This window comes from Benincasa hispida, chromosome 12 (genome assembly GCF_009727055.1).
Source record: "Benincasa hispida cultivar B227 chromosome 12, ASM972705v1, whole genome shotgun sequence".
Taxonomy (NCBI): Eukaryota; Viridiplantae; Streptophyta; class Magnoliopsida; order Cucurbitales; family Cucurbitaceae; genus Benincasa; species Benincasa hispida.
This window is the reverse complement of record NC_052360.1, coordinates 59,798,894-59,815,192: the sequence shown is the minus strand read 5'-3', so window position 1 is coordinate 59,815,192 and position 16,299 is coordinate 59,798,894. Positions and strand designations below refer to the sequence as shown.

General features: G+C 30.2%; 2 protein-coding genes across 2 annotated transcripts; one reads left to right on the top strand and one right to left on the bottom strand.

Annotated features, from left to right (window-relative positions):
• The first annotated feature begins 2,323 nt into the window (after positions 1 to 2,323).
• LOC120067587 lies at positions 2,324 to 2,770 on the top strand. Its single transcript, XM_039019133.1, has one exon. The coding sequence runs from the start codon at positions 2,324 to 2,326 to the stop codon at positions 2,768 to 2,770; it is 447 nt and encodes a 148-aa protein (XP_038875061.1).
• Positions 2,771 to 5,818: 3,048 nt separating this feature from the next.
• Positions 5,819 to 12,272, bottom strand: LOC120068144 (bifunctional L-3-cyanoalanine synthase/cysteine synthase 1, mitochondrial). Its single transcript, XM_039019845.1, has 10 exons — positions 11,898 to 12,272; positions 8,625 to 8,734; positions 8,477 to 8,534; positions 8,129 to 8,392; positions 7,700 to 7,837; positions 7,554 to 7,605; positions 6,759 to 6,838; positions 6,556 to 6,615; positions 6,349 to 6,429; positions 5,819 to 6,157 (listed from the first exon to the last, which is right to left on the bottom strand). The coding sequence occupies exons 1-10, from the start codon at positions 12,078 to 12,080 to the stop codon at positions 6,059 to 6,061; spliced, it is 1,125 nt and encodes a 374-aa protein (XP_038875773.1). The 5' UTR covers positions 12,081 to 12,272; the 3' UTR covers positions 5,819 to 6,058.
• Positions 12,273 to 16,299: the final 4,027 nt, after the last annotated feature.

Sequence of the window (16,299 nt, the reverse complement as noted above, 5' to 3'; positions counted from 1 at the left end):
TTCTAGGCCTCTAGGGAATCCAGGGAATGGTCTGGCAATGGCTCGTCTGGCCTCCCAATTGATGTTACAAGCTGAGCAACAAGGTCATTCAGGCTTTGCAAATCAGTTCCAACCTCTACCTTGGGGAAAAGACTCTCTTGCTGGAAGCGTTCGAACTCCTGCTGCCTATGGGCATTGTTCTACTGAAACTCAAAAGTACAGTTAACAAGCTTTAAAACCAAAACCTCTAAAGACATACTCGACCCTGAAGATTGAGCATGAGTCGACTGGTGGAGTACTGTGAAATCTTTGTTATCCAAGCTCTACTGTCATCCTAAGTATCCTTGGTCAAAGAACTCCTCCCACCAAGAATGGTGAGGCTCGTAGTCCAAATGACCACAATATACCTCCTCGGCGAATCCTCGCGGTACTGGGATCCATTGCAACCTCAGGCATGCTTGCGTAGGGTGCCCCTCAAAGAGGCAACTCGTGCACACCTCTACTTGCTATGAACTCCTTCCCATTACGTGGTCAACCAAGGCGGTCAACTTGGCAATATGGCGGCTAAGCCCACTCACCTCGTCATCAAGACTTACAAGTCGACTTTTGGACGTCTAAGATTGATTTGAAAATCTTGCCATGCTTAACTGACACAAGAAAGAAAACAAATCAAAGCAAAAGAAATTTGAACTAAAAACTAACTAAGAAGAACTAATTGGCTTCCCTAGCAACGACACCAATTTGACGGATAGAATCTCTTTTTGGTGTCGCTCCCAAAAGATCGTCAATCAAATAATATTTATAAATTACTGAACGAACTACTTATACTAACTAGTAGTACAAGAGGCAAGTCTAAGGTCGATCCACAGGGAAGCACAGAAGATTAGTTCCTTGAAACTCATTTTTTTATGTAAGTGGTAAAATAAGGAGGTGGAGATTTGGTATGGATTGGATAATTCAAAGTGCATGAAAAGTAAAATGCGAGAAAATAAAGGATAGAAATGCAATTAATCAAGACTTTCTAGTTTAGAGGAATGGAGTTGCCCAATGTAATTCGGGTCATCGAATTTTCATAATATGACTTAACCTTTCTTGTCTATGCCTAGCCAAATTAATTAGAATCCTAATTACCGTCCTTAAAATCTAATTAGCTAACATGAGAAGACGAATCCACATTAAACACATCAACTAAACGCATTAAGCTTTAGAGAGATGCTAGGATGAACTAATTAATTTCCACTGTCTAGTTAACTCGTTCAATATGATTTTTACATCGAGATTGATTAAAGCATTACCTAATGCAGTCGACTTCACAATTAAGCAAGTTAATTTAATCTCTTCTTTATTATGGTTCATTGCCTTAATCAATGTTAAACCTAAGCATGGAACTATATAAACAAGTATTAGTTGTCAATCAAATACATGAAAATGCAATTTGAAATTAGTAAATTCAGAGTGAGAATCCATAAACAAGATATATACATTGTAATATAAAAATTCTCCCAAAAACTATATTGAGTTCTTATGAATCCCTAAACTAGAGAAAACCCTAGAACTTACCTTCTCATGGGATGGAGAAGACAAATTCAGGCTCCATCTCAACTAATTACATGAGAAAAAGGAAGAAATTAGAGAAAAATACAAGTGAAAGAGGTGAAAAGGTAGCGAAATAGGCTGGAGGCCGATTAGAAGGTCGATCCCTCTGCCCTAAACAAAGAATTCTTTAAATAGCAGTCGTGGACGCGCCGCGACACTAGGGACAGCGTCACGGCGCTTTGACGTGCGAATGCAGCCATCAGAGTACGTAGCATTGCGATACTACACCAAAATCTGGTGCTTCTAGAAAAATCGTCGCACGTTGGTGCTACGGCACTGAGCGTTGTGCCTCTAGAGACATTTTTATCATTTTTCCTCCTTTGAAGTCCAGGTGCTCCTTTTAGCTCCTAATTGGTCCAAATTAACCTCGAACAGTTCGTAACCGCCGATTCTACCTCTTAGGCACCCAAAACTTACAAAAACACCAAATAAACACATTAAAACATAATAACGACCTAGAATTAAGAAGAGGAAGATAGCACATTTTCGGTGCTATCAGATTTCTTCCCGATGTCTCCAACTGAGAATGAAACGACGACGATCTCGATCTCTCCCGACCACACCCGTCACCATCTTCAACTTTGTCATCTTCATCCCTAACACCAAACCCTACCATAGATTTCTTCTTGACGTCTCCAAATGAGAATGGCAACAACATCGATCTTGACCTTTTCCAACCGCACCAACCACCATCACCAACTTTGTCGTCTCCATCCCTTACATCAACCCTACCATAGATTTCTTCCTAATGTCTCCAAATGAAAACCTTAATCCTAGTACTCTTATGTCTCGGTCTCGATCTCGGTCCCTATCTCCGACTGTAAACTCTGTTGCTCTCACACGATGTCGAAGGCAATTACTCCGACCAGGAAAAATCGAGACAATACCGACGCCATATCCATGGGCGAGGAACCGACAAGCAATCATACACAGTATGAGAAACCTAGTTGGAGATGGGATTTTGAAAATTGTAGGAAAAATGAAGTGCAAGAAGTGTGAGGTAGAGAGTGAAATAGAATATGATCTAGTGGAGAAGTTCAAGGAAGCAGAGAAAGTCATAGTGAACAACAAATCTGTGATGTACAACTGTGTGTTGGAGGTTTGGAACGCCCCGAAGCGGCTCGACTGTGAGAATTGTGGCCGAGAAAGGTCTGTCGAGGCAATGATAGGGAAGAAAAGAGAGATTGTAGGATGAATGAATGAATGAATTGTTTTAAGATATGTTAATTAACATATTGTTATGTTTATTTGATTGATTATCTATTTGTTGAGCTAGTTTACTATTTGAGTGATTGTAGGATGTTAATTTATTTAGATTTTTTTTAAGGGATTTTGGATGAATATGATTGATTCTTCTAATATAAAACATTTTTCTACCCATTTTTTAAGGGTTTAGGTTGATGATTGTTGAGGTTTCCTTAAACCATTTGGTATTAATTCAAATGGAAAGAACGAACCATTTTAGGATATAAAATGTTAAACTTTTGGTTCGATTTATCTTAGTATGCTAACTTCCATTCAATTTAGTTATGTTTTTTCTTCAAGAATTTGGTTGATTATAATTTTTTTTTGTTTAAACTTATTTTAATTTTAGTTCAATAATTACTTGAGTGAATTTGAACCATCAACTCGACCATTAAAATGGTGATATTGAGTTATGATGCTCGATTTAATTTTTTATTAAGCTATATATTTTTGTTTTATATGTATCATTTATATATATTTGATGTCAACTTTAGATTTTTCTTCTTTTTTTTTTTTATGCCCTTAAGTTGGTTTAGATTTTGTAATGTGAAAATTTGTACCTATATTATTTTCGATTGAAGGTGGGAAAATTTTAGAATTTTAACGGATATTTTACATAACTCACGATTTGTTTTTTCTTTACGAAATAAAATGGAATGATAATATATTTTGAAGACACAAACGAGGTAAATGAAATATATGAATTAGTGGATACTTTAGAGCAAATGTTTAAAATCTGTGTGTGTTTTTTTACCGTGATTGAATTTTACCTGGAAAAAATAATAATAAATAAAGACATCGGTATTTTTTTTCAGTTTAGTGTTTGAATTTTACCTATAATTTAATTTAATGATTACTGTTTTTTTATTAAAAAAAAACATGTAAAAAATATTTATACAAATATCTTTTTGATTTAGTTTTTTACATTTTGAAAGTGTTTAGGTTAGCTAATTTTTTTATAAAAAATTAATTGAGATATAAGAAAATGAATCAAAATATTTATAAATAATAATAAAATATTACTATTTATATAGACCATATAGACTACTATTTATATCTATATGATAGATATATATAGTAGTCTATGACCGTCTATCTATATATATAGTAGTCTATGACCGTCTATCTATGATATTTTACTATTATTTATAAATATTTTAAGTAATTTAGTTATTTAAAATAATTTTTTCGAGTAACACACTTCTATTGCTAATTGAAGGTTTGATTGAAGATTTGTTTTTCATATTTGTGAGTATATGAGTCTTGATTTGCAATCTTAGATAAATAACCACCAAATAATTAAACTCCTAAAATATTAAATTTAGGAGATAACCACTTTTAGAATATTGTTTTTTGTTATTAGAAATTATTAAAATGTCATTCAATATCCTTTTGAAAGAAAAAAAACTATACAATAGGTAATGGTATTTAATTAAAATAGTTAGATTTTGTTGATATTTATCTTCTAACTTTTTTTTCCTTTCGAAATGTGATCGCATTAGCTAGTAACTTTACAATATTAAAGTTTAATTTCTTAAGGAAAAAAGTAATTAATTGAATTCAACAATATGTAAAATGAAAATTGAAACTTTTAACTTTATAATTGATGGTAAGAAATAAATATTATTTATTTTAATACAATAGGAATGTATTGGAATAAATGGTATGTGATTATTCGTATATGATTGCATTCTTTCAATTCCATGAGCTCAATGTTTTATGAATGCGTATGTCTTTTCAAAATTTAACCAAGGGATGTGATTATTTGAGTGACCACGAATTAGTCTATAATAATGTCTCTTCTTGAAATTGGTTTTTAACTTTTTCATAAAACTTTTCTCTCTTTTATAAATTCGTTGAAGTTCGATTTATTCCACAAAGTTGAGTGCATTGGATCTTGTGGAGGGTAAGGTGTTGCTTCCATGAGACAAGACAATTACTCTTTAAACTCAGCAACTAAAGTGAGTAAAATTGTATTAATAAGACAACGAGAGATCAAACCTTCGACATCTAGAGAGGAAGTCTATACCAATTACAGTTGAGCTAAACTAACTTTAATGAAGAAAATATTATTTGGTGATGATATAGATTTTCATTTAATTTCTTATTAAGTCTAAGATAACATATAATTTTGATTCTTAAAGTTTGAATTTAGTAGCATTTTCAATCCTAAATTTTTAAACTCCACATTTTAACCCTTAATATTTAGGAAAATGATTTATTTGGTAAATTTTGAGAAAAATGTTCTTTCTCACTTTCCCACCCTCCTTTTTCCTTCACATCCTCCCACTATCATCTATCACATCATTACATCTCTCTTTGTTTTTGTTTTTCTTTTATTATTTTTGTATTTTTATCTAATTTTAATCTTTATACTTTCATTGAAAACTTGCATACAAAAAAATACGATACGATATACGGAATATTTTCTAAATTTAAAGTAAAAGTACTAATAGATAATTATTTTAAAAAAAAATCAACCATAAACTAGTATATAGAAACTATATTTAAAATTAAAATTGCACAAGTATGAAAGTGTAGAGATGAAAATGAAATTTTAACCTTTATTTTTTTATTTTGCGTAGTATTTCTTCTTTCTTCTTCCATTTTTTTTCCTCTTAATCTTTTCTCATCTTTTCTTGAAAAATAAATACTAGATCTCTTGTTTATCTCTAAACTTTAAAAAGAAATAGGCCTCCAAACTTTAAAATTTGTATGTAATAGTTGTTTGAGTTTTTAATTTTATATCTAATAGAGTCCTCAGTTTATTGGATATATATTTTTTTTAATTCACGAATTTATAAAATACAAAATTGTAGATTTAGATTTTTATTAGACATTAAATTTAATAAATCAATTAATTTTTTATAAATTTTAAATATGTCGTAGATCGATATACTAGATACAAAATTGAAAGTTAAAAGAAAATTATTTAGATATTTTTAAAATTTGAGGAATAGAAGCAAAATTGAAAAGGGACTAGACATAAACAACCAACTTCAAATTGAGGAATTAAACTTTGTGATTTAACATTATTAGTTTAAAGAGATTACAACTTACAAGAAACATCTCACAATGCACTTCTGGGGAAAAATCATTCCCCCCCTCCCCCTTCTTTCTCTCTTCAATATATATAAAATTTGAACTACAAACTTTCATCCAACATAATACTGGATAAATTTTTAATTTCCCCACATTGGAAACAAGTCAACTGCCATACTTGATATAATCATAAGCTTCAATCAACTGAGACTGGTTGCATGTTCTCAGCTTCTTTCCTCAGTTCTTGGAACAGGACAGATGACAAATATCTCTCCCCAAAACTTGGATGAATTGTCTGAAAATGCAACCAAATAACAAGTTATACCGACTTCTTATTTCGATATCGATTCAATCGTCTTTACGAAAACATTCACAAATCACAACTGGTAAGGATCTTCATCTTAGGCTATGTCGATTTAGCTCTAGAGATTGTTTAAGAAAGTAGGAGAGGAAGATTCTTTTTCTTTTTCTTTTTCTTTTTCTTACCACAATAAGTTTGCCTTTGTTTTCGGGTAATCTCGCAAGCCTGAGCGCAGCGATGGTATTGGCGCCGGATGATATTCCCACCTGAATGAACCAGAAAAGTAAAGCTCTAATCTTAAACCAAAAGGGGGCAAAGTAAGCAAAAATGTTTGTGTTTTATAATATGATTCTGAAAGGGGAAAGGTTAAGCTTTAATGTTTATTCTTTTACCATTAGTCCTTCTTTCACTGCTAGTTCCCTAGCCATATTTACAGCATCTTCACTGCTTACCTGCCAAGTAAATTTTTTTTGTGAATATGTAAATTTGTAATCAAATTTTAAGGGGAAAAAATATATGAAGAATGTAAAAACTAAGAATTAAATCAATATCAAGGGGCCCTTGGCTAACATGTTTTTAGACTTTACTAACTTACTTCAAGAACTTTATCCATTACATCCATATCCAATATGTCTGGCTTGAATCCAACCCCATTGCCTGTAATCTGATGAGGACCTAATCCAATTGACAACACCATGGCCCATTAGTTTTCCTTACCACTGAGGTAGCAATCAAAGGAGATTGATGAAAAGTCACATAAAGAATCTTCCACTGATCGTAATAGAAGCACGGACACGACACGACACAATTTAGTGACATGTTGTTTACTAAAAAGTTAGAACATGAAAATGGAAAGGGCAAGAAAGCGTCTCCTTTTTAAATATGTCTTTATACAAGAAAGAAATTTCTTCAAAAGCATGGCCTATATTAAATTTTATGTATATTTTTCATGGTTAATGTAACTAACACGGACACGCTATCCAGACTAAAACGTTCATACTTCTTGGATTATCAAAAACAGGGCATTTTGTTGGAATGCATTGAATCTGTTATCTGGTGATGCAAACGATTACGTACAAGGGGTTGTTTTCGTATTTGTTTTATTTACATTATTTACAAATTTGGTCCTAGGGTTTAGAGGAATGCACTATTAAACTCTTTAATCCTAGAGGCACCTCTCTTATCAGTAATCTGAATTTTTCTACTCTAATCATAAAACTACTCTCTCACTCTACTCGTGAACATAGTTAACACATTATTAACGAACCACGTAAAGGTTCTCTATTACTTACGTTTTTTTTTGTTCACCTTTGATTATCGATTTCTTTAGCACATTTTCTAAAGAAGAAGTCAGAGAATTTTCCTTGAAAAAGCAATATTGTAACTATACCTGGTTTACCACCATTCAGTACATTACTTTCAGCAGGCTCCACTCCATAAATCTTCAGTAAATAAAAAACCAAAATATCAACCATTAATAAGAAACTCAAATCCATGTTCAGCAAAACTTCATCACATAATCACATAATTACATACCTTAACATTAGGATTTTTGGATTTCAGATACTGTCCTACTCCAGAGACAGTCCCTCCACTGCCTATTCCCATCACAAAAATGTCAACTTGTCCATTTGTATCCTCCCATATCTCAGGCCCAGTGGTTTCAAAATGCACCTGTTCAATTTTTTTAAATCCATCTTCAGTTCAACCAAATATCTACCAACGTCTTATGTTCGAGCGAGGAATATAATTTCAACATCTTAAATCGTTAATTGACGACCCTTGAGCTAATAGGTGAAGGAAATTTTAATATTATATCATCTAACACCTCCTAGACCACCTGCTCTGATACCATCTTAAATTGTCGGTTGGCCCAAAAGCTTAAGTTGGGTGAAGACAAATTTAATATTATATCATCCAACCCCACAAAGTAATTAAGTAAGAAAAATGGATTTTGTTAGGCACCTGAGTATTGGCAGGGTTTGAGAACTGTTGGAGCATGAAACCATTAGGTGTGGATTCCAAAAGATCATAAGCCTTTTTGACAGTACCTCCCATTCCTTTAGTTGGGTCAGTGAGAATCAACTCAGCTCCAAATGCTCTCATTGTAACTCTCCTCTCCAAGCTTGTATAAGAAGGCATGGTTAGAACCATTTTGTAGCCTTTCAAGGTAGCCATAAATGCCATACTGATACCCATATTTCCCGATGTCGGCTCGATCAAAGTCGTCTATGTTGTAAAACAGAGTTTCAAAAGTTCAGAAAAGAAAATATTGTAGAAAAATTTTGCTGTCTAAGAGTTGATAAAGCTGACCTTTCCAGGAGTAATCAGGCCTTTCTTTTCGGCATCGTTGATCATCGCAAAGGCCGGTCTGATGACGAAAGGAAATAGAACTGATTATAAATTGAAAGAGATCAAAGATATTAAGAAGAGAATGTAATTGTAAAAAGAGTGGCTCTACCTGTCTTTGATGCTGGAAGTAGGCTGCATCATTTCTTGTTTTACAGCTATATAAGCTCCACAGCCCTCAGTGACTTTGTTAAGATAAACCATTGGCGTTTTCCCAATGAGCTGAAAATGTGAGTTTGAAAATAAAGATTTAGAACAACATTACAATTTATCTACTAATATGGGCATGGAGATACTAATGTTATATTCTAAACATTATCCTAAACTTTTAGTATTATGTCTATTTAGTTTTTAGATTTAAAAGACTTCACTGCTATCTTAAATATTAGATTATGCTTCTATTCCATTTAGTTTTTGTTGATTACGAAAGTTCTCCTTTTTATAAGCATTTGATTTTTTATTTTTTTTAAAAAAATTAAACTTATAAATACTACTTCCACTTATAATTCCACCTATCCCTTTGTTTTACTGTCCACTTTCTATAAATGTTTTAAAAAATCATACCAAAATTTGAAAACTATGGTCTCGTTTGGTAACTATATTCGTTTTTTTGTTTTTGAAATCAAACCTATTTCCTCCTCATTTTTTACAATGATTTACATCTTTTTTAAGTACAATGGTTGAATTCTTAGCTAAATTTCAAAAACAAATACAAATTTTTAAAAGCTATTTTTGTAGTATTCAAAATTTGACTTGGTTTTTTAAACAATTGGTAACAAGTAGCTACCAAATGAAGAAATTTGGAGATAGAAGTAGTGTCTATAAGCTTAATTTTCAAAAACAAAAAACAAAAAACCAAATAGTTATCAAACTAAGTCTAAAAAAATAATTTTAAAGATTTTTTTTTTTACTTTTAGAAATTATCTAAGGATTCAAATATCTCCTTAAGAAATATCAAACGAGTAAGAAGATTAGAAAATAGGAAAACAAGCGTAAATTACAAAAACAGTAAAACTAAACTAAAATAGTTAACCAATGAGGTTTTGTAGAGTTTTAATCAATACAATTTCAAAAACTAGTATAAATTGATCTTTCATCCCTAATATCGATAAACACACAATATATGAGTGGGAATGTGTAGAAAATATTATAATTTCCAACCATTTTATTTTGAATTAAAATATTTTGAGTTCATTTTATTTTTAGACCAAAATTTTTTGAGTGCATAACTTAAAAAACAGAGGAATTTTGAGTTCATTTTATTTTTGGACCAAAATTATTGAGGTCCAATCCAAACATTTCTTCTGTAGTGCCTTAAAAAAAATTAAATCCTCCTTTAATTTATAAAACATGTATATTTTAAAGAAATATTTAAATACTATTGGGTTCGATTCTTTCCATTTCGATTAGAGTTTGTTTTGTAGGTAATTTAAAAACAAATTTTCAAGAATAAGAAATTCAATTATTATTATTATTATTTTTTATTTTATGTTTTCATATACGTGTTTGCTAGCCGATTCAAATATTAAATTCCCATTTGAACCATGTTTAATCGCATATGAATGAACCATAAAATTAATTATAGTTAATCACAAAATTAGGTTGAATATAAACTATTATTAGTTAATTTATGAATATTTAAAATAGATGTATAACTATTATTTTGTAACATCATTTAATTTATAATATATTATATAATACTTATTTCAATTTAACAAAAATAATTGGACTCCGAAATATTATATTTATTAATGTTTTTAACCTTTTTTTAATATAATTATGAATTTTAAAATTTCAAGTTCAAAAACAGAATACACGGAAAAATATGAAAATATTATTTTTAAAATTCGACTATCGATTAATTCAATAGACCTGAAAATATAAAACAAAGTCTTAAGTTCCAAATCAAATATTCCTCTCAATTTTGTTTAATTTTCAATGGCGTAAATCCCTAGCTCAGTCAAAGCCCCAGATCCAATAAATAAGAATAAAATAAAATAAGACTTCTCGTGATGTTTCGAGCAATTTTCATGGACATATCAATAGTTTTCATGGGTTAGATAATGAATGAGGGATTAATCGAAATTTCATTATATCATAGAAAAATCTACGAAATACAAAAAATAAACAACAAAATATCACTAATCTAAATATAATATAAATAATAAATACATTAACTGGTTAAAAAATAATAAAATATTTATTTACTAATCTTAATTTATTTTAAAATATTTTTTTATAATTTTCTTTAAAAATATCCATTGAAAACGATATTTCCATAGAAATTTTTATAAATTTAAATCTTTAATATTTCTATTGCATCATGAGAATTAAATTCCATTAAACTTTTCATTTCCCAAAAAAACAAAAGCAAACACAACAAATAAACTCTTTTGGCATGTTATTTCAACTTTCGTTTGTTTTTTAGGTCTTTTACGTTCAAAAGGTCTATATTTACCATTATCAGGGCATTTAGATTTAGTCTATTTTTTTGGTACACGTACATCTACTTTTTTTTTCTTTCACGTAATTAAATAATATTTTAAAGTTAAATTTAAGAGTTAAAAAGAGAAATTTTAACTTTTTAAATTAGGATGGTGAGTCAAATTTTAAGAGTTAAAAAGAGTAACTTTAAAAAGAAAAAAATAAATAAAACTAAGAATTTAAATGTATTTGCAACACTAGTAAAAAACATACTAAAGCTTAAATGGAAATAGACATTACTTTCAAAAAATGAAACCTTTAATAAACTAAATATTAATTAAATTAAAATTTTTTTAAAAAATTACATTCTGGTACTGCAAAAATTAAAAGCTTAAGATTAGAGGTATTAGATCAAAATATCATTTTGATTCGTATACATTCAGATTTTGTTCAATTTTAATCATTAAAATTTTAATAAATCTTAAATTTAGTTCGTAAAGTTTATTATTGATTTTTTAGAAAAATATATACATCACCTAATAAATTTTGTTTTCTTGCATGATTATTATTATTATTATTATTTAATTCATTTTAAAAAATTAAAATCAAATAACTAAATTTAAAATGGATGGAAAAGTATAAGGATTTGAAATTGAAGTTTCGAATTACGTGCATCAAAAATGATATTTTAATCTATTTAAAATCATTTTTAAAAAAACTTGCATAGCTACAGCTTTTAATCTATTTTTTCTCTTTGAAATAATACAATACTTTCTAGTTTCTTGTTAACCAACTTCACATCTATAACTGTACTTTTTTTAATAAATAATTAATAAAGAAAACCGAAGGAAGGAGAAAGCATAATCGGAGTTCATCGGCGAACTCCAGAACGCAAGAGAAACGAGCAATTTGAAAAAGAAAAAGAACAAAGGCAAAAACAGAGAGGAATCGAGCAACTTACATGAGCAGCATCTCGTCTGATACTAGTTCCAGGGAGATCCTTAGGTAGATCTCTGAGTCTCTGAACGAAAGAAGAAGATTCCAGAACTGTTTGAGTGGAAAACAATTTCCTCACCGTCGAACAACCGTCGGACGAAATTGCTGCCTTCTGCTTCACCAAACTCCTCAAAGCAGCGGCGGCCATTAATGTCGAGTACAGGATCGCTGCTTCTTAGGAGAAATTGGAAGAAACAGAGCCCTAGTAGAGATGGAAATTGCAGAGAGAAGATGAGATTAGAGGAAGAAGTTGGGAGTGATGGTACCTAATGGCTTCTTCTTCGGGCTTTTGTACTTGAAAATTGAGATCCCTTCGCTCTCATTGCCGCCTCTGCCTTTTTCTATTCGTTCTTCTTTTTTTAACAGGAATTTGTAATATTTGAATTACCTTTTACAAAATTATTTTAAATGAGAAAAATTATTAAAATATTTATAAATTATAGTAAATAGTCTACAATAAATTATGATAGACTATTATCTATATATTACAAACATAAATAACAGATAGATTATGATATTTTATTATATTTATAAATATTTCGATTCATTTCTCTATATTGGAAAACCACTATTAATTCTCCTTTCTTTTTCATTTTCATTTTTTTCTTTTTATATTAAAATTGTTCATTTTATACCATTAGTAAATAAATTTTAAGGTTTATATTTTAGTATCTAAACTTTTAAAAGTATTTAATTTGTCTTTAAATGTAAATTTTATGTTTAATAGGTTCTTGACGAATTTAAATTTTTTAATAATTAATGGAAAATTTTGAATTTTTTATCTAATAGAATCTTGAAGTTAAAAAGAAAAGAAAAAAAAAAACAATAATTTAAAATCTAAATTTACAACTTACAATTTTTTAAAGTTAATCGTATGATCTCCTAAAATTTTAAAATGGTTTAATCCATTTTTAATGTTTATTTTTGTGTTTAATAAAATTTTTGAAAACCACTTAAAATAGTTTTTGAAATATTTTTAAAGTCTATTTTGAACCTTTTTTTATCACCAGATTTTAAATAAAAATGATTTTTTGAACAATATTTTTTTCTCTAATAAATCCAAATAAACTTTTAGTTAATTGGTTAGGCATAAATGTGATAGTCCGACAAAATTAATAGTTTAAAAATATTTTAAAATAAAATTGAAAGTCGAGAGATTTATTAGACACGACAATAAGAATACATAAACATATTTAATATTTTTTAAAGATATATATATATATATATGTAAGACACAACATCTTAAAAATTTGGGGATAGATTTGAAAAGCTATTCAATGCAGAAAAAGATCATTCTTCTCAATTGTAGGCAAAGAAATTATAATTAAAAATGTAGGTGAATCCGTTCCTACCTGCACAATGAGTCTCTTCAAATTACCTAAAGAAAAAATTGCTATGAGATTACAAGATCCTTCTGAAGATTTTGGTGAGGATCTTCATCGAGTCACAAAAAGCTTCATTGGGTTTCTTGGAAGAGAATATGTATGCCTAAAACCTAGGGGTTTAAACTTTAAAGATCTAGAAGGCTTTAATCAAGCACCGATTGTATAACAGGTTTGGCGGATGATTGAGAAACCTAATTCATTAGTAAATTTTCTCAAAGGAATATACTTTGCAAATGGAAATATAATGACTGCTGAAATGGAAAAAAAATCCTTCATACTTATGGAACAGCTTACTATGGGGTAGAGATCTACTAAAAGATAGCTTGGGCTTCAGAATTGGGAATGGACACTCTAAGAAGATTTTTTAGGTCCTTGGATGCCTAGATCAAATACTTTTAAACCTATATCATCTGATCCATGGTATTTAAATGCCCTGGTTGCTGATTTTATTCAACAAAATGGTTCATGGAACATTGAACTTCTAAGTAAGGTCTTATCAAGAGAGGATGTTGTTTTAATCAAAACAATCCCTCTAAACTTGAAAATCGAGGGCAAATGAATTTGGTATCATGACAAAAATGGCATATACACCGTTAAAAGTGGTTACAACGTCTTCCTAAATTCAAAATTACTTCAGAAATCATTAAGTAATAATAAAAATGAGAGGTTATGGAAGAAAATTTGGCAGCTCGAGCTCCTTCAAAGATTAATCACTTTATATGGAAATGCACAAACAAGAAGATAATAGTTGAATTTGATTGTAGTATAATAGGGGTGTTCAAAAAATTCGATGACTCGAAAAAATCGATCAACCCAATCCAACCATGCGGTTTGGGTTGGATTATCAATTCATTTGGGTTGGGTTGGGTTCAAATAAATGAAAATTTTATGGGTTGGGTTGGTTCATGGTTTCATCTAATATAACCCGAACCAATCCGAATTTATTATTGACTTTAAAATATATGTCTTTTGTTACTTATAACACAATTATTTATATATATATATATATTGATTTTAATTTTATTTAATTCCATTATTTTTTGAATAATTTATTCTTTAACAACTTTTTATACAATTTCTTTTGCACATATCCCTAGATAGAAAAATAAATTAGCTGATAATGTAGCTAAGAAAGCTAGATTACTAGGTATTAATGACGTTTGGATGGATACTTATCCTTTATGGATTCAAAATCTAGTTGTATATGATTCTGACTCAAACTATGTCCTTGAGATTTAATAAAAATATTTTTTTCTAAAAAAAATAGTTTGGGGATCAATTAAACTTTAACCATTACATAAAATTAAGAGTTACACTCACAATTGACAAAAAGGAAACCATGAGTGAATGACCTTTATACAAATCATGGAGAGAATCCACAAAAACTTTACCCTCATTAATATTTATGTAGATTTTTTAATCAAGCAAGCAATAGCTTCTGCCAGCTCAACGAAACCAGATAAAAGAAATGGGTCTCCATGTTGAACATAACATCACTATTGGAATCATGAATAATGGCTCCAATACCCACATCCCCTTTAAGGACTGTGGCATCATAATTCAACTTGAAGAAACCATACGACGGGGTTGACCAATGACAAATGTCCTTGGGGTTTAGAAGAGGATTAAAATGTGGAAAGGGAATAGACGCCACTCTACTAAAAATGGCTAATGAACCATAGATTCTACCGTTTGCAATGCCCACTGGATATGAGCTAAGGTGGTAAAGTTGCATCCTCCAGAAACAAGGAGATTGCACCTGTGCCAGGTAACATAAAAAATAAGCGAGAAAATCTTGATATCCAATTGGTTCAAAACATCACAAGCTCTAAAAAAAGAGAAGTAACAATAGAATAGCTCCTACAAAAGAGACAAAGACTAGGGGGCCTTAGAGACCAAATATGTTTACTTCCCTTTGCACAATCAAAGGGCATGAATACTAGATTAAGAAGCACGGAGACAGAGGATAGTCTCCACTAGAGCAGTGATTGAGTGGCTAATCAACGCTCTACACGTTGGGAAAGAGTTAAGACATGCTCACCATAAAAAAATAAAATAAAATAACTTTTGAGGGATAGATAAAGCCCACAAAAATTTTCAAATTTTTTCTGTATCATGACTTGAGGATTATGAAGCTTCTTGAGCCAAGGCTTGTGCCAACTTGTAACTACTCTTAACAAACTAGATGTCTCTTTTATCATAATATCATATATAAATATCAAACCGAGGAAGAGAACATAAGGTAATGCTCTTGATCATCCCCATTTCTTTCGAACAAAAGAACTCATCTATTGTAGGTTGATCCATTGCCTATGGCAAACTATGCACTGATGACAAAAAAAGAGGACGTGGGAAATAGGGAAGATTGAAAGTCGATTATCTGGGGATCCGTTGGTTAGAGTAAATATCAATGGACTTACTGTCCCCAATCATCCATATCCCTTCTTTGAGAGCCAGCTAGCTCATGATTCCACAAAAATATTTTACCAAGTGTAGGAAGGACGATAATCTAGACCTGCATGAAGAAAGAAGGTATACGAAAAATACTTAGCCTTAAGTGTTCGAGCCACGAGATATTGATCTCTTTCCATAATATCACAGGTGTGCTTAGTCTTAAGTTGCAGTTCAGATGTTTAAAATTCAGGAGATAAAAATTAAAATGGTATTATATATCATTAACCAAATATAATTATGCTATATATCATTGACCATGTTGTGTCTAGTATTTCTAGTGTCTAGTTTGAAGATCATCCCCTATGGATAGATGGTACTATGTCTAGTGATTTAATATCTCTTTAGTTTTATTATTCTTTTATATGATTGTGCTATTATGGATTTAGGTAAGCATTTTCCTTTTAGTAAATAATTGGGTGGAGAGATTTGCAAATCTAATTTTTTAGTCAAAAGTAAATAACATATCTTATGTCAATTAAGTTATGTTCATGTTGGTTAATAAGGACAAGAGTTGTTGATTTCAAAAAA

Excerpts from the sequence above, each read along its gene's own strand:
- LOC120067587 (XM_039019133.1), top strand. The coding sequence starts at position 2,324 with ATGTCTCCAAATGAAAACCTTAATCCTAGTACTCTTATGTCTCGGTCT.
- LOC120068144 (XM_039019845.1), bottom strand. The coding sequence starts at position 12,080 with ATGGCCGCCGCTGCTTTGAGGAGTTTGGTGAAGCAGAAGGCAGCAATT. Across the intron at positions 8,735-11,897 it reads TCAGACGAGATGCTGCTCAT|CTCATTGGGAAAACGCCAAT; the intron begins GTAAGTTGCTCG and ends TCACATTTTCAG. Across the intron at positions 7,838-8,128 it reads CAAACCCTGCCAATACTCAG|GTGCATTTTGAAACCACTGG; the intron begins GTGCCTAACAAA and ends AAAATTGAACAG.